The sequence below is a fragment of the Mastomys coucha genome, unplaced genomic scaffold (genome assembly GCF_008632895.1).
Source record: "Mastomys coucha isolate ucsf_1 unplaced genomic scaffold, UCSF_Mcou_1 pScaffold14, whole genome shotgun sequence".
NCBI classification, from domain to species: Eukaryota; Metazoa; Chordata; class Mammalia; order Rodentia; family Muridae; genus Mastomys; species Mastomys coucha.
Window position 1 is genome coordinate 34493157 of NW_022196896.1, and position 19917 is coordinate 34513073.

Consider the following 19917-nt stretch of genomic DNA (forward strand, 5'->3'; position numbering starts at 1 on the left):
TCCAAATAGACTGGACCAGAAAAGAAATTCCTCCCATCACGTAATAATCAAAACACCAAATGCACTAAGCAAAGAATTTTAAAAGCAGTAAAGGAAAAAGGTCAAGTAACATATAAAGGCAGACCTATCAGAATTACACCAGACTTCTCACCAGAGACTGAAAGCTAGAGGATCCTGGGCAGATGTCATACAGACCCTACAAGAACACAAATGCCAGCCCAGGCTACTATACCCAGCAAAACTCTCAATTACCATAGATGGAGAAACCAAGATATTCCATGACAAAACCAAATTTACACAATATCTTTCCACAAATCCAGCTCTACAAAGGATAATAGACAGAAAACACCAACATAAGGAGCAAAACTACACCCTAGGAGAAGCAAGAAAGTGATCTTTCAACAAATCCACACAAAACTAATTCTACCTCTTACAACAAAAACAACAGGAAGTTACAATTACTTTTTCTTAATATCTTTAATATGAAAATTAATATTACTAACATATCCTAATTGATTGAAATCCAAAAATATGAGTAATTTGTTGACTGTCATCCAGTGGTCTCTCTAATTTGGTAATTGGAGAAATAGGTCCAACATTGTACAATCCATATACACTTTCAGCTTGTTTGTAAGTGACTGTCTTGCTGCGTACAACAGAATGGTCTTAAAATCCTGCTTCTCCTATCTCAGCCTCTCTATTGGTAGGATTGTTTATTTGATGTTTTTACACTATACTATGGTTTTCAGAACAGCTTACATATTTCAAAAGTATATACCCAAAAGAAATGTAGACAATTAAATTGGGAGGTGGCTTGTAAGAGAACAACTAAGAGTGAGACTGAATGCTTTGCTTGACATTTGTAACTATTGTATCAAGTTTGAAGAAGAGGACTTTCTCTGAGATGAATGCTTTTCCAAATTATCACAGCTAATGAACCAGATTCTTACCAGCACCTAATGTCTGTGCCACCCTCCAAGCAGAACCATTGTTCATTGAAACAGTTGGTGAGTGACTTTAAGGATAGACTATCTTAATACACACACCATTTCTTAAATGAATGTAACCTGTTCTCTGTGGGCTGAGAATAAAGTCACTCACTCAAGTCAAATAGTTTTGACCATAGCAGGAAGTCTGTATCCAAAAATCATGGCTACAATTCATTCCTCAGCGCAGCAGAACTGTCAACTCTCAGCTTAGCCACCATGGAGGTAAAACCCTCCTCTTCAACTCTCAGCTACGATGAAGGTAAAATCCTTTGGTGATGTGAGGGTTATTGAAGTACAGCCTTATTACAATGAAATCCAATGTCTAAAAATTGTTCTTTTTTGGGGCTTGTACCACAGTAAGAGCCAAGATTTTAAACTCTACTAAAAACAAAACAAACAAAAAGACTTTATATATTTATGTTCATTTAAGAAAATACTAGTAGTGATGTATTATTTTGAAATATACAGTTAATATTTTTGGAGTTATTTAAAATTTATATTGAGAAAAACATGTATTTTCAGTATTGCTGTAGACAAACATCTACATAAGACTGTTAAATTGATTGTTGTTTTATATCAAACAACTTTTTTAATACTCATTTTTATTATAATATTTTATAAATTTTAAGGAATATGGCAACAAAAGATATTGTAGGTATTGAAGGGGTCTCTGGGAGGAATTGGGATACAAAAGAGAGACAAGAATGTAATTTAATTCTATTTACTTAAAGTATGTTTTTAAATGTTAACAAATTCAGATAAATTGAAATCATGTATCTCTTCTCATCATAATGCAATAAAACTTAAATCAATAAAAAAATAAATTTAGGGTAACAACTGAAAAAAAGATTTGAAATATAAAGTTACAGAGTCACCTGAGGTGTCTCAATGGCCATAGCCTAATAATATCAGTGAAGGTCTGAGTAGTCTTAACGGGTGTCAACAATATCATTTTTAAGTGACCCATTTTCCTCTTTGGTTTTAAATTTGGGCATGAAAAGAACTCTGGAAAGTCTGGGCTGTTTCGTTGCTGATGAATATTTTGGTGGTGATATAGTGATAATGAAAGAGGAAAGCACAGACTAGTCATTGGTTTTAATGTCATAATTGTAAATTAAAATTTCTCTTTAAAATCCAAGATACTAGTTTTGGTGGGGTTCTTGTTTAGTTGTGTGTGACATTTTAATAGGTTTTTAAAACTTAATAGTAACTAAGTTTTATAAGAGTGCATTTATCAAGGCTTTTAATATATCCTCAAGAGATATATACACATACACCACACTTTAAATTAGGCATATCAAAAATAACTTTAGCACAGAATAAAAACAATGTGAAAACAAAGTGGCTTCAAGTTTCCTTATTAATTACTTTGGGAAATTCTAGAGGGGTACTAAGTTTTGTTTCATGTTGTCTTAGACAAAGATTGACATACATGAAAATATCTCTTACGGACACATGGTACATGAGCAAAGTAAAAAGGCTTTTATCTGTCTATAAAGTTGACTTGGGGGATCTGTAAATGTACCTCTTGTTTTACTGTCTGTAGCCTCTCATTGAATATTTTCAGTTGTGTCTGAAGGTGTTCTAGGAATGGAGACAGTTACCTTTCTTGGATAGGCTTCTGGGTTCTTAGATATCCCATGTGGCCACAGGACAGTGGGGAACAGTATTCATTTGCTTTATAGCCTGGGGCAGTTTTGAAGCAGCTGCTCTTAGTTTTATCAGAGTGATCCCTTCGATGGGCCTGGCCAGTGATGCCTACAACAAGCATAATCATCTGAATTCCTTCTCATTTTTCCTATTCCTTTTTATTCACACTGAAAAATGAGCATCTCATAGCTGAGTCTGGGATTCCATCTGTACCTGCTGAAGCTGTACAGATATTGAAGGCTGACACGCTGATAAAATGGTGGCCCAGAAGAGTTTGCCTTTGAGAGATGGAATCCAGGTTGGTAATCTGAATGCCTCAGCCTGTTGAAAAATCAGGTGGAATTTTCTTTCCTTCCTTGAGTATGTGTATGAGCATTTTTGTATGTTTATGCACCAGTTTGTACCTAGTGCCCATGAAGGCCTGAAGGCCAGAAGAGGGCAATGGATCCCCCGAAACGCTGTAGAGATGGTTCTTAGCCACCATCTGAGTGAGTGCTGGGAATTGAACCTGAGTCCTCTGCAAGAGCAGCCAGTGTTCTTAATTGCTGAGCCATCTCTCCAATCCCATATTCCCACTTTTGAAGATGCATGACAGCAGGAAATCCAACTGTTTTTTATGACATCCATAAGGAGAGACAAGCACAGAGAACCTCTAGAATAAGGAGACAACCCTCTCCATTTTCAGAGTTCTCAGGTTAATTTGCAGCACTGAAGCCAAGAGACTTCCTATCCTTTGGTGAGCCTTCACATGACCACAAGATATACAACACTGGTTTAAACACTCACCTCCCTGACTATTGTTATCCTGGCCAGGGTTTGAATTTGAATACTGAGATGCAAGCTCCTGTTATGAGTGTTTGGCATTTATTCTCTCAATCTCTCTTGTAAGTAGCTCCGAATCGGGGCCAGGGGATGGATTAGAGTTGGTAGGTAGCCTAGTTCAAAGAAGGTTTTCTTGTGTGAATGGTTCTGCTTCGTTTCAGATTGCCCTCCAGGTAATGTGCTGTGGAAAATGGGTAAAGTGGAAATGTGCTGGAATGTTTGGCCCCATCCCCTGACTTCATGCTCAAGGAACTGTCTTAATACCCTAGGGACTAAATCCCTACCGTCAGATAAGAGATTACTTACTGTACCCACACATAACTTAGAAATGGGAAACAAAGCCTATAACACTGAGAATATTGGAACTCAGTCCACAGGGAGTCTTCAGACTTTTACGCTCAGCCGCTTAGTCCTGCACAATGGTGGGCGTGGCTTCCCCGCCACCCAGCCATATCAGTGTTACAATGTTGCTATCCTACTCAGTCAGGGACACAGACCTGAAACCCCAATACCAGCCAGGATTTGACACTATAGAGTAGCCAAAGGCACTGATAGAAACATGGCTATTGACTCAGCTGATAACAGTCTTCAAATAGCACCTGTCTATTCCCAACCCCCACACACCAGTCAATCTCTGAGGAAGTTACCTCAGGTAAGAAAAGGATATGGGAGCCCTGCAAGTGTTGGGACCAACAGCAAAGCAATCAGCAAAGAGGCAAGGAAATTCGGTGCAGCCTGACTTAATCAGCCAAGCTGTATCAAATTTCTGAAGTCAATTCAAAAGTCTGATGCCAGGCAGTTTACTATAAGCATATTTAAACACAGTACAATTTGGAAAAAAAGTTTCCTGGTATTAAATGCAAGATCCGGTGTACAAGGAGACATAATTACATGTCATTTCTTCCAAAAAGATGGCCTCTAGAGATAGATTACTTGTATTAGCTTAAGGGCCTAGGAAAGGGTCTGGTATGATCTCGATCAAACAGACAGCATAGAGTTCATTTGGGCTGCTAGCCACCTCCACTCCTTGTTGTGGAAGCTTAGGGAAGCCCCTAGCTATACAGATAATGTAAGGGTCATTTCGACTATTATGTATTTCTAGTCCTGGTTGTGGGAACTTCATATGGCCTGGCCCTTAATGGCAGATCATCTCAATTCCCAGCCTTCTCCGAGACCTTAGTGGCCCAGGGATATGGAGGAAGGATCGGAGGAAGGGTCGCGACAGCTTCAACCCCGGAAACCTCAGAGACTGGACAGCAGGAGTTGGCTATTTCCTCTCCTCCCAGCCTGGCACCAGAAAGCCAGTTTTCCCACCATTAACCCTAGTAAGAATTTACTGCCCTAAGAGTTATCAGATTTCACTCATTGTTTGACCTTATGCGGTATCCCCAGCTCCCAGTCCTCCAGCCTCTGAATATGCAGATGAAGTTTCTTCCAACACCCTTGTCTTGGCCAATTGTACATGGCCACACAAATCTTGCTTGCCCCAGAGACCCTGGCCATCTCCCCAGGGGCATAAATATGCAACCCCCACACCCCACCCTCTACCCCCAATAAACTGAATGAGTTCTCCGAAGCTGTTCCCTGGGTGTGTGTTCTTTACCTGCACGCTCATAGGTGACCGAGATCCTGTATTACACTTACCTGCCCTGGCGAAGCTCCTTTCCTGCAGTCTAGCCTGGTGCACAACAGGCATGGCTACCCCCAGGGGACGGCAGCCTTCTAGGGGAAAAAACAGGTTTTACATATTTTCTTTTAAAAGATGCTTAACATTCCTGGTTTTCCAGTCATCTGTGGGCACAAGGACCTTTGTATTCCCAGCAGATGGCATGAATGAAAATGCCATCACTACTGTAGCAGCCCAGGCCTATCAGGCCCAGGCTTCCAGGTAGTTATGAAAGGAAGATATAAAAACAAGGACAGAGAAGAATGGAGTGCAGAGGCAAGCAAACTTCTAGCAGCACAGGAAGCCTGGAAATGCAGTAGTCTTGGGAGGGGACTCAGTGTCTGGATGTGCCTCTGACCTATGTGGTGATTTAAATAGTGATGTCTGCTGACCATTGGAGATTGCCCGATGTTTTCAAGAACTCTGGGGAAAGTAAAAGGTTAAGGAGAAAGAACAAATTGATTAGCATGTGAGATGGGTATTGTTAAAGAAACAAGGGAAGGAATACACTCAGGTTTTTGTTTAGGTTTTTTGAGTTGACATTTTTCATAAGATTAGATACATAAATCCTAACCCCTAGATGCCTCACCAGCAGTTATAGGTATGGCTTACTTCTGGAGGGCACCTGCCACGCCCACTTGTCTACTCCAGTTAGTCTGCAATATCAGGGGTAAAAGCCTGATCTCAGACAAGAGGCGTTATAACTACAAAGGGAGTTTGTGCCTCCTGGGTATTCAGTCAGTCATGGCATCCCCTAACTCAGAGGTAGCCCAGATATATCCTTGCAAACTCGTGTGCTAGGTGTCCACCAAGATATGATTTATTAATAGCTAGACAAAATTGGACATTACACTCTGACCTTTACCAATGTTCCAACATCTTAGCCAAACCTTGGCCTGGAATTTCATAAGGAATGTTACCCATCCAAACTAATTGCCTTCAGCATTGTGGGTAGGGCATGGAAGTTTACAGAATGGGAGACTTATCCCAGGGCAAGGTCAGGTCAAGAATTAGCAAGAGACAAGTCTCTACTAGCCCAGAAGATTAGCATAGTGGGTGTTTTACTAAGGATGGGCAGGACCTTGAGCCGAGTGTGTGAGAGAGACAGTGTGGAGAAGTCAGCACTGAGCATTCTAGATTCTAGATTTGAGCCTCTGTCCTCCTGGCTGGCACACCGCAGTCCCCTGGGACTCTGGCCTGGCCCATGCAACCCGAGCATGCTCGGAGCCCGGGGGTGCTGCACCAGTCCAGAGGAGATGGTTACTGTTTTAGACCCAACATGTTTTAGATGGCCTCAGATATACTTCAACTACTGAGCTGCCAGATTTTTCATTTCTCTTTTGCAATGACTGTAAAAACCTCATGCCATTTTTGAGAAATACATTCAGATAACACACTTCCTCTGTTGTGTCTGTCTGTCATTGCCAAATCCCTTGCCCATCTGGTCAAAACTTTCATCACCCTGTGGAACAAGGGCTCCCTGCAAGAAAACCCCGGTCTGTGGCAGGCACCCTCTGAGATATGTAGATTCTTTGGTCCAGGGACAAAGAACTGGACCAGGAACACTTGGATAGTGGCAGAGAGAGAAAGATAGTTATTAAGAAGAGCACACCAGAGGGTAGCAGCAGGCAGCAGGCAGCAGGCCTAGACTCAGGATAGCTTAGATACTAGCAGGGATCCAGCCATGGTAGTGGAGAGCCTGTGGAGGTCATTTACATAGCACACACTTTCTCCCATATTTGGAGTGTGGGCTTTTCTGGCACATGACCTGTCCCTTGTGTAGCCCTGATGCAGAATGGTTTCCAGTCTTTCTTTCAACTGACTTCTTTCTTATATTTATTTTGATGCATCTGGAGGCCCTCTACTGCCACAGAACTATGCAACATTTGTCCTATGTCTGTCTTGTTTCACTGAACATAATGTCTCTAGGATTCAGCCACCATCAAAATCAGTAGAATGTCCTTTTCTATGCATGAGTACTCCCCCACTCTTATGTGTGTGTGTGTGTGTGTGTGTGTGTGTGTGTTATAGACCACATTTTCTTTTTCCACTAGTCCACCATTGAATATTTATTTCACAGCTTAACTCTTATGATAGTAATTCAGTAATTGGAGGTTTGTATTTCTTTTCAAGATCCTAATTTTATTTCTTTTGAATAAAAATAAAAATGAAATAAGATTGCTAAGTTCTATAGTAATAATGATTCTATTTTTAATTTTTGAGTAATTTTTGTGGTGTTTTCCAATATTCTCCAGCAATGCACAGATTCCACCATTTCCTCCATTTCTCCCATAACTTGTTACTTGTTCTTTTGTTTGTATATTGTCAAGAAAAGTTATGATTTTGTAGTTCAGGCTGGCCTTAGGTTTATTATCCTCCTGACTCAGCATCTGAGAGCTTAGATTACAAGCCTTGCCCCTTGGTACTTGACTATATTTTATTTTTCTGAAGTCCACTCATTGTGCCAGATATAAAATACTTATTAATGATGATAAGCTTCTTTTTATTTGTACATCTTTGGAGAAAAGATGAGAGTTTCTTCTTGACCTATTTTAAAGTCAGGTGCTTTTGTTGATATTGTGTTATGGAGTTTTATATAATGTGTATGCATGCACCACACACATAGTGTTATTGTGTGGCACTCACTAGAGAAGACTGTTTGGACATGGGTTTAAGCCAATAGAACATTGTTGTTAGCCAGCAACCTCTCCCACTTCATCCATAGGGCGCTTTCCTTCTGTGGACTGTTTCCTGTGTAGACAGGAAGTGTTTGATTTGCATGTACTTCCACTGCTCCATTTGTTTTTGTAGCTTCTGCTTTGGCACCATCTTCAAAACCCATCAGCAATGCTGAGGTCCTCGGTCATTTCTGTTGTATTTTTATCTAAGTGATTTACAATTTGGGACCTTAATATGTGAATCTTCAACTATTTTGAGTTGGAGTTTGTGTATGGTATAACATGAGGGTGCATTTTCATCAGTAATTCCATTCTTATCAAGCACATCTGTTACAGGCCCATCTCCCTGTGATGGCTCTTCTTGGTTGTCCACTTGATTATATATCTGAAATGAACTAAAACTAAAAAAATAGGGGTCACACCTTTGAACAATTTTTGAGCAACTTGAGACAGAAAGATCTACTTTGAATCCAGGTCTTTGAGGTTGGAAGACATACCTTGAATCCAAATCTTTAATGCAGATCTAATCTGGGTCATGCCTTGTGCTGGAAGCCTATATAAAGGACACAGGATGAAGGAAACTTTTGCTCTTCATCTTCTTGCTCTCACCTTGCAAACAAGTCTATTCTTCTCTGCCTTTAGAATCTACTCCTTCAGGATTCCATCATATACTCAAGAGACACCCAGGCTCATGGACTAAACAACTGCTGTGTTCTTGGAACATCTATTCATAAATGTAGTCCCCTTTAGGCACATGAGCGGCCAGGCTCTTCTACTGTCTATTCATGCCAAGTGGCAAGGAAAGTTTTCCCTAACTGACTCCCTTTGTAAACCTTGTAAACCCTCAAGGCAGGAAAGTGGCCAGGCCCCACTTAAGGAACTCCAGAAACCTGGACCTGCCCCCAAGACATCCATCAAGGTCCCAAAAGTCTTTTTTTTAAAGCTGTAATTCTCATTTCCAACCCTGAGGCAATAGAGCCAGGTCCCACCTTAAAAGAAAAAAAAAAATCCCGCCAATCTTTGAAGAGGACAAACGGCCAATCCCTGAGCTCCCTCAGGCTCAGAACTTGAAACCCCACCAATCCTCACCCTGGAAAGCTCCGCCTCCTAGAAATCCTATATAAGTTCTGCCTACTGCTCAGTTCCCTGCTGTCTTCTTACCCCACCAGAGACAACTGCCCTCCTAAGTCTCCCCTTCCCAGTAAATCTCTTGTGTGAGGTTTGTTGTGTGGTGTGACTTTCTGGCATTTCTTGGCTCTTGATTGCCAAGGTACCTTTCCCTTCAGATATGCAATCCTTAAACTCTCCCCTGAGGACTTTCAAACCTCCAGATTCCACCCAAAGAACACGCCAACTGCTCTAATGGACCTCTTTGGTAGTCATTGACTTTCAACTGCTAGGATACCTTTCCATCTGAGTTGTAAAATAGCCTCAAACTCACAGAGATGCCTCTGACTCTTGCATCCTGGGAGTAAAGGTGTGGGCCACCACTGGCTGTGTGGGGGCTCTTTTTAACAGTGATATAGTGAGATGTGCTGGGTCAGAGAAGGAAAGAGAAGAAAGATACGTGAGAAATGACCAGCCTTGAGGAGAATACACAAGAAGAGAAGATCCAGAGTTAACACGAGCTGAACACTCAGATGACTGGCTGGCTTAGGGGAAGTAGGCTTAGAGGGTGAGTGGTCAAGATTAAGACAGGCTGAGTACCCCTCACTTATGAGATATACCAGATGTCCATACAGAAATTGACTCAAATTCAAGAGGAATTTCAGACCAGACTCTGGTTGGTAGATACTCAGTACATTTTAAGTAAATAGGAGGGACATCAGGGAAAAGTAAGCCCAAACCCATATTTCAGGGGCCACTGCTCTCAATGGCCATGTGATAGCAGTGATTAGCATGTTCTAAGGATTCACTGTAATCTACATGGCTGTGTCCTAAATCCTCACAGAGTGCTATTATTATAGGAGAAGACATGCCCAAAAAGTGTTACTACCCACATCTACTGGCGTGCTTGTGGAGTTGGGGTAACTCTGGCTGGAGAAACCCTGTGCTTGCCTGCTGTGTTCTATTGAAAGAGGAATGGAGAAGAATTCAGGGAGTACATAAAGTTAGGAGAGACCCATAGAAGAGGCAGGAGTAGTACTTCAAGAAGAAATCACCCGTGCTCTGAGGATAAGGTTGGACATGACATGCTTTAGGGCCTCAGATGCCCTACTAGAACAGTCAGAGCACCTTTCTGTATGAGTATGAATAGGGGTTGGGGTGGAGGCAGCGGGGGGTGCTGTGAAAGCCTAGTGAAGAGAGTGTCGACTGTGCTAACAGATACAGGCTTGTTCTTATGGGGAAATGGAGCAAGCCGACAGTATGGGAGGAATCCCGGCAAGGATGCTGGTGTGGTAGAGCAGACCAAGCTTAGAAAAGTGGACTTGGCCTTATCCCTAGAAAATGCTGCTTTCCTTCTGCTTGAGACATCTGTCCTTATGCCATCTGTCCTTATTGTGTATCTGCATGTCCTCTTTTCCCTCTTACAAGGGAAATGCTTCCAAGCCTTCTTTGAGACTCATCTCTCTGCCCATGCACACAAGGGCTTGTGAGCAGTCTTCATGCTTTACTTCCCCAGCGATTCTAATTTAGAATCTGCGTGCTGAAAACCAGTCCTCCACACTAGAACCCATACTGTAATTGTTAATGCAGAGTCTTTCTATATATTTCATCCCAGCTTCAAACTCAAAATCCTGCTCCAGTTTCCTGAGTGCCAGAAATACAAGTATGTGCAACCACACTTAGCTCCAAGCCTAGACTCTTGGCCAGGCAGGTCCCTCTACACAAATGAGTATCCTTGTATATGCCTTACAATTACGTTATATTTCACATGTCCTTAATTGTATCATTTAGAGTCACTCAAATAATCGCTTCACCTGTAGTAACTATTGGCAGGGCATATACAGTCTTGTTCTACAAGGTTAAACTCTGGTGGAACTTCTGCCAAAATCTTTATATACCCTTTAAAATTCTTTGAGCTGGGTTTGCTCCATTCTAGGACTTATAACAATACATTGTAGGTACCATTAACATGTAACCTATTGGAGAATTGCAGTTATGGCCTCTGTTCAGTGAAAATAATGGTTGAATAAAATGTGATCAGAAACATAATCAAGAGACTGGCACCATGAAAAGTACAGGCTCATTATTCTCTGAGATGAGTTGAAGGAGGTGAGGAGAGATGGGGGGCTGTGTGTATTCATGGGTTCATAGACAGAGGAAGGCGTGAGGGATAAGCTTCATGAAAAGTTAGAGGTGAGATGGTTTGTTGAGAATGAGGGAAAGGAGTCTTATTTGGGGTCGAACTGAGTAACAAAGCCAATCAGGCTGATGCAGGACGAGGCAAAAGGGAGGGCAAGACTTCTGCACAAGGGTGGAACTGATGTGTTCTCTATAGATTAAGTGTCTAGCCTACTCCTGAAATCTGTCCAGTGTGTTATATTTCCCATTTGTTGTAGACATGCGATTTGTCATGGTAGCTTAGATCTATAACTACTTTTACCTGTAAACTATGAAGTCATCCTACTTGCTGTGATTAAAATAATATCTTGGGATCTAAAGACAAAACACTCATCTGGATCTGTGTTCCTCAGTAATTCCAGATGAAATAATACAAGATTGAGAGAGAACTCTTGTGATTCATTTTCCAGAGTGAAAATATCCACATTTCTTTCAATAAAAATTAAAATATCTTTATTTGAGGAATTGTGAACATGACAAGCTACGAACTTCAAAGTTCACTCTTCAGCTTGATAGATTCTGATAATACAGTCACCCTTTCACTTAACTGTTGCTTCACACCAAGTGACCCACTGAGAGCATGGTGTATTCCACCAACCATAACACACACACACACACACACACACACACACACGTTCAGATGCATGCATGCCCCCCACACACACAACACAGGGGGAGAGAGAGAGAGGGAGAGAGAGAAAGACAGAGAGAGAGGGGGGAAGAGGGGAAGAGGGAGAGAGAGAGAGGGAGAGAGAGAGAGGGAGAGGGAGATATATTCCATTTTTACAAGGAATAGTCACATCTTTGTGAACTATGACTCTCAGTCCTGGCATGGTGCCAAGAGAAGCGTTCAGACTGAATAAAGGGTTAATAGGAAAAGTTTTGAATGCTGTAGGAGGATAATACAGTACTGAACTCATGCAAAACAAAAGGTTCCCATTTGCTCTTTGTACATCTATGCTGCAGGCAGAACAGAAGCTAGGGCATGCCCTGCCCTTGAGAACATGCTACTGTTATGTGAATGTGAGCACACTATCTTTCTAAGGCAGTCATACCCCAACCCCTTTTTTTTCTGATAAGTATCACTTAAAGTCAGCTGCAGTTTGCATTGTGAATCTCTATCTTTCTGCGGAGGAAGAATCTGTTATTACAACAGTCCAAGAATCACTGTAGCACAAGACATCCTATCTCTAAATTCCCTGTGCTAGATGTAGTCCATGAGTTATTTTCTTGTTTTGTTAATAATAAATATATTTGAAACCACCTATGCTTCAACCGTTTTCTCAGCTAAGGACTTAAGCAAATCCTTATAGACTGTGGAGTTCATGAAGCGGGGATAGGAGTCTCTGTGCATTAGAGTGTAGATCTGCAGTTGAGCATCATCGAATATGTGTTGGGATGGATCCACCATGTTTCTGTTGATAACCTCTCGTACTCGGGAGTCCAAGCTGACCTGTGGAGAGAAGCAGCAGCTATTATCTCTTGTTGTAAACTCATCCAAACTCCCAGAATCATTTTATCTTTCAAAAGACCCCAAAGCAAACAAAGTGTTCTAACAGTCTGAACCCTAATGGTCTGAACTGCTGAGAGAAACTAACAGGTGAATGAAAGGGAACGCTAGAGCTTCAGCAGCCCCACCTGGAAGGCCCGGGAAGCAGATTGCCGGCCCAAGGCCAGCAGACTCAGCCGGTCATACTGAAGGGCCAATTTACTATTTCTCTCAGGTTGGAAGGAATGCTAGCTCTTTAGAAAACCACACACTGCTTTGCTTCTTTTAAATGAGTGTTGGATGGTCTTTGAAGATAGAAGGCAGCAAGCACAGACTCATCCCTGTTAGTGAAGGCAAAAACTTGGGCACTGCAGGCTTCTGCCCGATTAGCAAGTGGGTGTAGGTTTCTGGTGCCAGTCCAGGTTAACAGGAAGCTGTCTGTATAGTGAAGCGCTCAAATCACAGGGCCCGAGAGCCAGTGGCATCCAGGGTTCTATCCTGGTTGTCCCTGCTGGATCTATAGTAAGTGTAAATTCCTATTAGGGAACTCACATTGGGAAGTGATATAATGGTTGTTTTCAGGTCTGTTGGTTTATGAGTATTTTTATTATGAATAAAGTGCTTTCATATTTAGCAGATGTGTAGCTTGGTCATCATGCAGGTCCCCTAATAACTGGAGCTGGAGGTGTCCCTGAATCTGTTGCCAGCCTGTCTGTGCATACCATTCCCCTAACTGAGCCAGCCTGTCTGGCCTCAGTGGAAGAGGATGCACTTAGCCCTGCAGTGACTTGATGTGCTGGGGAGCTGGGGACTGGAGGATTAGTGTGTGGACTGATACCCAGAGGGGGTCTCCCCTTCTCAAATGGGGGGGATCTGTATGAGGAGGAGCAGGGAGGAGAGGGGATGCTGATAATGGGATGCAAAGTGAATAAATAAGTAAATTTAAAAAGAAAAGAAATAAAGTGCTTGATAGCTAGCAAGCTCTGTCAATGGAATCATCATTCCCCCAATTTAGTGTGTCCTGTGTACCTCTCATCTTCTTTCTCTTTCTACCTGTTCTCTCCCTGGCGGTCTCTTTCTATTCCTCTCCCTCTCCTCCTTTCTGAACAGTCTCACTATACAACCTTGAATTCAGTGTCCAGGGCTCATATGATAGGCCTGCAGCACTGCCCCATCTCCTTATCACACTGGTCTATGTCCTTCTCCTCCGCTGTGCCCCTGTTGCTGGATCTGTGTCGTACCCTCCCGACTTGGCCTTCTGGAGTCTGCCCACCGCCTCTCCTCACACACTCCGTGATTTTAGAAGACGTTCTCTCTAAAGTGCAAACTTTATTCTGACACTCAACTATGCCTCACCCTGGTTTGTTGACTCTCAAAATGAAGTCCAAGTGTACCAGCTCCAAAGTTATGCTTTTGAGCCCACAGTCATCTAATTCCTGTATTTTCCAGCTCTGTTTTACTATTCAGCTCAGAATGTGTCTGAACCACTCGAGATTTAAAGGAAAAAGCTAGAATCCTCTTGTTTCCTCTTTCTGGGACAGCCATTTTGTCTGCTTTGCCTGATAAAGCCCACTAGAAGATCCTCGTAGTAAACCAGACCACTGTCTAGTGGGGAGTCCTGCCACAGAGCCAAGCTGGTATTTTTTACTGCAGAAAACTTAAAAATTTCTGTAGCTCTCAAACAAGGCACAAACAGGACCTCATTCTGTATAACTTTGCCATGAAGAATATCCCTTTGCTAGGTCCACTGCTGTTCACCACAGCTCTGGCAGTTTGCGGGCACCCTGCATTACAAGGGCACTGGCTGCTGTCACATTCAGTGCTCCATACCACAGCACTCTCACCCTGGGCTCAGCTAGTCCTAGCCCCAGGATGTTTTCATTTCCTTGAGCTTCTGGTAATTTCCTTTTCATTATTCTTTGTCCATCTTCATCTTCTCTTCTTCATGACTTATTCTACAATCTCTTGTTGAGGATGCTAGACCATCACAACAGGGATTGCTCCTGAGTCTTTCTACCTCCATGAGGTCCCTGACTCCAGAAGAGAAGCTCTGCTTTATGAACCAAGGTCTTAGCAGAAAGCAGCCAATGACAATGATTATGAAATTGGTGATACAAGGCAGGCAACTGAATTAAAAATCAACCTGACTTTCAGGGCTGCAAATTTGGAGGAACAAATGCTGAGGCAGGAACCTGTTTCATCTCACTCCTCCGGCATTTTTTGTAATATTAGGAAGATGTCATGAGGGAAAACTTCACAGTTCCAGCACTCTGTCAGCAGTGCTATAACTAGAAAGACACCCGGGAAAAAGATAGGGAGAGAATTTTATTTATACGGTGCTGTGATTTTAAACAACAGGAAGACTGGAACAATTTGTCTCAGCATGTGAGCAGCCCTGGGTTCACCCTTAGAACCACAAAGCAAAGGAAACCCAGTGTCAGTGTGAGAGCGCTTGGACTCCTGTGAGAGCACTTGGACTCCTGTGTGGAAAAGTTTGTTGAGAACTACGGATACATTTTCTAGGAAAAAAACTGAAAAAAAAAAAAAAAAACTTCATACTCTTTCAGGGTCTGCTGGATGGGTCTGAATGCTATTGAGCGTGAGTCCATGAAAGGTAGCGTGATTTCGGGTTAGCTAAGGCTAGAAGCCCCAGAGACCCTGAAGGGTCAGTCGGAGCTTTGCTTGCTCCTGGGCACCAGGCCTCTGTCACTAGCTGCAGCCTTCCAAAGATTTGTGGCCATCAGTCATGTAAGGGGAACACCCCAAGCCCCTCCACATGTAGAGGATGTGACCTGTGGTCACATAGGTTCAAGACAGATCTCCATGCTAATGGGGTACAGAGAGGTTTGGAGGGTATAGCCCATAAGCTTTCCTTCCCAGACATCCATCCCTGTAGTTACTCAGGCCCACCCTGAGAAGGGGGAACGGTTTTATACATACTTTCCACCATGGCAATAAATGATTTGGAACCACAGACAGTCTCTTTTCATCAGGATTTGCCATGGGGAGCCATGGAGAAGGTCTTTGCCTAGAGAGCCACTCTTTAATCGCCCATAGAAGGCCTCTCTGTGCTCCCTGTCATGACCACCACCAAGCCTAAGACTGCTACCATCAAGCTAAAGACTCTCCCTGAGGAACCAGCTGGAGCTCCCCCTTTTTCAACCCCCTGCCCCAGGATAGATCCAGCTGGCACCCAGATTCCCTTCTCAGCTCTTCCTTTACTTCCAGTGGCCCCTGGGTGTCCAAGAGCCTGAGAATCCCATGGCCCTAGCATCTTCACAGACCTGGGGAACCCCGAACCAGTTCCGGCTGTCCTGTGCCTCAGCCTGTGCTTCCCCACTCCTGGAGTGGGATCCAGTGCTTCCCCCTGACCCAATACCTGCCCGAGATGGTGTGGGGTTAACTGCAGTCAAACTCCTACATCCAGCCTCCGCCAAATTCTGTGACAGAGTGGACACAGGACTCACCACCCCTACAGTTGAGTGGACAGAGCCCAGGACTGTGCAAGAAGCACTTGACCAGACAGACACAGGCAGTTTAGCAATGGCTCTAACGAGGCACATACCTCTTTAGGAGAAAGAATAGAAATGTAGTCTTCATATATTATCCTTGCTTTCTCCTCAATAGTACTTTTATTAGCTTCCCTTTTCAGTTCTTCACAGGCCATCCAGAAAAGCATGTTTTCTTCACTGAATTCTGTTCGAAGAAATTCCCGGAATGCATTTCTTCCAGCTGGAGTGACCATCAGGTTATCAAAAGACTGGGCCCAGGCACAGACTTCTTCCAGAGTGGGCGTGGGGCTGAGCAGTTGTCAAATGAAAAGGGAGAAAGGGAAGATGTCACCAGTGCTGAATCCAGCTTTTGTCTCATAGCTTTCCATCTCTAATAGAAAATACACAAACGTTTGGCCCTTTTGGGAAGGGAGAGAACCATTTTTACTTCCTTAATCCTCTGTCAAAACTCAAGATGGATGCTTGCAAATGGCGTTGCTGCTATAATGGCTCTGCTGGTGTTAAAGGTATGGGGCACCACACCGAGGACACTGTGACTTTTTGACCAACCTTATGGCCATACTTTGTTCACATCTGGGCACATCTGACAATATTTTTTAAATTACAGAAATGAAAAATCCTGCAACCAGCTAACAAAAACTTCTTAATTATTCTTGACAGAGCTAAGTCACACCGCACAGGCCCACCAGAATATGTAATGTCCAGTATTACATTAAGGTTCATGTAACATTTGCTCGAGAAAAAAGAATATACATGATATAAATCCTAGCCATGAGGGATGGTAATGAAATGATCAGCTAGGAATGTGTCCTTGGTTAGAACATCATTGCTGAAGGGAAGCCACTCGTCCTGAGACAAGGGCTGGACTTGACTTTGGGCTTACCATCAATGATTTTGTTTTAATTGTACTGAGATCAGAAAAAGCCTAAACAATAGTGATCCCTAATATTTTGTCTTTTCACAGTTCCATATTTGTATGTCTCCCTGAAGAATGTATTCTGTGGCTTTAAAGATTTTGGCCAATCCGTTGTTTTCTGTGACTGTTTTTCCTCTCCTCATTAAGTCTCTGAGATTTACCTGTTCTGTGAGTAGGACTCCAGTCTCACTTTCTACTTGGTACAGATTTTGGTATCGCTGGTAACAGGAGCCTCTTAGATATCATATAGGTGAGAAACAATATACTTTGTGGAAGTGGTCTATAAAGTCTTATGGGTACAATGTTGATTCTGAATACAATGTTAACTGGTTGAATTGTGTCACCTAAAAGCAGTCCAAACACCAAGAATATAACCTTATTTAGGAATAGTTCTTTGGGCTGGAGAGATGGCTTAGTGGTTAAGGGCACTGACTGCTCTTCTAGAAGACCTGGGTTTGATTCCCAGTAACTACATGGTGGCTTATAACCATCCATAACTCCAGTTCAACAGGATCCAATACCCTCTCTTGCCTTCTGGGGCACCAGGCACTCATGCTGTGCACAAACAAACATGCAGGCAAAGCATTTATCTGTCTACCTAAAAATAAATTGTTAAAAAGAAGAAAGAAGTGAGTTGACAACACTCTGGATCTTAGATTTTTAGTCTTGGAACTGTGATATAAAATTTTTCTGATGTTTTAGGCTACCCATGTTTGGGTAGTTTTTAATGACAATTAATTTAGAAAGTTAATAACTCCTCATCCAGTTTAACAGTTGGGAACTATTAGGGCCTTTTTTTGTATGTCTACATTTCTGTGCTATATGTTAATACCTCCCTTTTGTGCAAAAGTTGGATTTAGCTCACTAACGATTAGTTTCTTATAAATCTAAAGGTTTTGCCACACTTAATGGTGCACTTTTAAATCTCAGTACTTGGGTGACAAATTCAGGTGGATCTCAATGAGCTCACGAACAGCCTGATGCACATGGTGAGTTCCAAGACGGCTAGGGCTACGTAGAGAAACTCTATCTTTTAAAAAAACAGAGAAAGAGAGAAAGAAAAAAAACAAAGAAAGAAAGAAAAGAAGGAAAGAAAAGTGAAGTAAATAAATATTGAGATTTATATTTGCTCTATTTATTGTATTCTCAGTATCTCATATTTTGATATGATTACAATTAGTTCTTTTTTCTCTTTTTTTTTTTCTCTTTTTTTAAATTAACTTTTATTGCATTATGATGAGAAAATTTACATAATTTCAATTTATCTGAATTTGTTAACATTTAAAAACATATTTTAAGTAAATAGAATTAAACAACATTCTTGTTTCTCTTTTGTACCCCAACTCCTCCCAGAGACCCCCACTTCAATACCTACAATATCTTTTTTGTCATATTCCTTAAAATTTATAAAATATTACAACAACAAAAATGAGTATTATAAAAGTTCTTTGATATAAACAACAATCGATTTAACAGTCTTATGTAGGTGCTTGTCTGCAGCAATATTGAAAATACATACATTTTTCTCAATATAAATTTTAAATAATTCCAAACATATTAACTGTATATTTCAAAATAATACATTACTACTAGTATTTTCTTAAATGAACATAAATATATAAAGTCTTTTTTTATTGCATTATGAGAAAAGTTACATGATTTCAATTTATCTGAATTTGTTAACATTTAAAAACATATTTTAATTAAATAGAATTGAATCACATTCTTGTTCCCCTTTTGTACCACTGCTCCTCCCATAGACCCCCCTTCAATACCCATATCTTTTTTGTTGTATTCCTTAAAATTTATAAAATATTATAACAATAAAAGTTGTTATAAAAGTTGTTTGATATAAAACAACAATCGATTTAACAGTCTTATGTAGATGCTCGTCTACAGAAATAGTGAAAATACATTTTTCTCAAATTTTAAATAACTTCAAACATACTAGGTATATACTTAAAAATAATACATCACTACTAGTATTTTCTTGAATGAACATGAGTATATAAAGTCTTTTTGTTTGTTTTGTATTTAGTAGAGTTTAAAATCTTGGCTCTTACTGTGGTACAGCCCAAAATAAGAACAATTTTTAGATATTGGATTTCATTGTAATAAGGCTGTATTTCAATGACCTTTATATCACCAAAGGATTTTACCTCCATTGTAGCTAAGCTGAGAGTTGATAGTTCTGCTGCACCAAGAAATGAATTGTAGGCTCAATTTTTGGATACAGACTTCCTGTTATGGTCAAAGCTATTTGACTTGAATGAGTGACTTCATTTTCAGCCCACAGGGAATAGGTTACATTCATTTAAGAAATGGTGTATGTATTAAGATGGTCTATCCATAAAGTCACTCACCAACTGTTTCAATGAACAATGGTTCTGCTTGGAGGGTGGCACAGACATTAGGTGAGGGTAAGAATTTGGTTCATTAGCTGTGATAATTTGGAAAAGCATTCATATCAGAGAAAGTCCTCTTCTTCAAACTTGATACAAGAGTTACAAATGTCAAGCAAAGCATTCAGTCTCACTATTTGTGGTTCTCTTTCCTACAAGGCACCTACCAAGTTAATTGTCTATGTCTTCCTTGGGTTTATAAATACTTTTGAAATATATAAGCTGTTCTGAAAACCATAGTATAGTGTAAAAACACGAAATAAACAATACTACTAATAGAGAGGCTGAGATATGAGAAGCAAGATTTCGAGACCCTTATGTTGTACACAGCCAGACACTATCACAAACAAGCTGTAAGTGTATATAGATTGTACAATATTGGACCTATTTCTCCAATTCCCAAATTAGAGAGACAACTGGATGACAACCAACAAATTTCTAATTCCTCATATTATTGGATTTCAATTGATTAGGATATGTTGGTAACATTAATTTTCAAATTAATATA

General features: G+C 41.2%; 1 protein-coding gene across 10 annotated transcripts in view; it reads right to left on the minus strand.

Moving 5' to 3' along the window:
• Positions 1 to 11520: 11520 nt before the first annotated feature.
• Positions 11521 to 19917, minus strand: part of Rgs20 (regulator of G protein signaling 20) — a 139725-nt gene continuing 131328 nt past the window's right edge. For all 10 annotated transcript variants that reach the window (XM_031366755.1, XM_031366752.1, XM_031366754.1 and 7 more), the window contains 2 exons: positions 16145 to 16379; positions 11521 to 12543 (listed from right to left, as the gene is read on the minus strand). In XM_031366755.1, the coding sequence (XP_031222615.1) occupies positions 12355 to 12543; positions 16145 to 16379 (424 nt within the window). In that variant the 3' untranslated portion in view covers positions 11521 to 12354. The remainder of the gene's footprint in view (positions 12544 to 16144; positions 16380 to 19917) is intronic.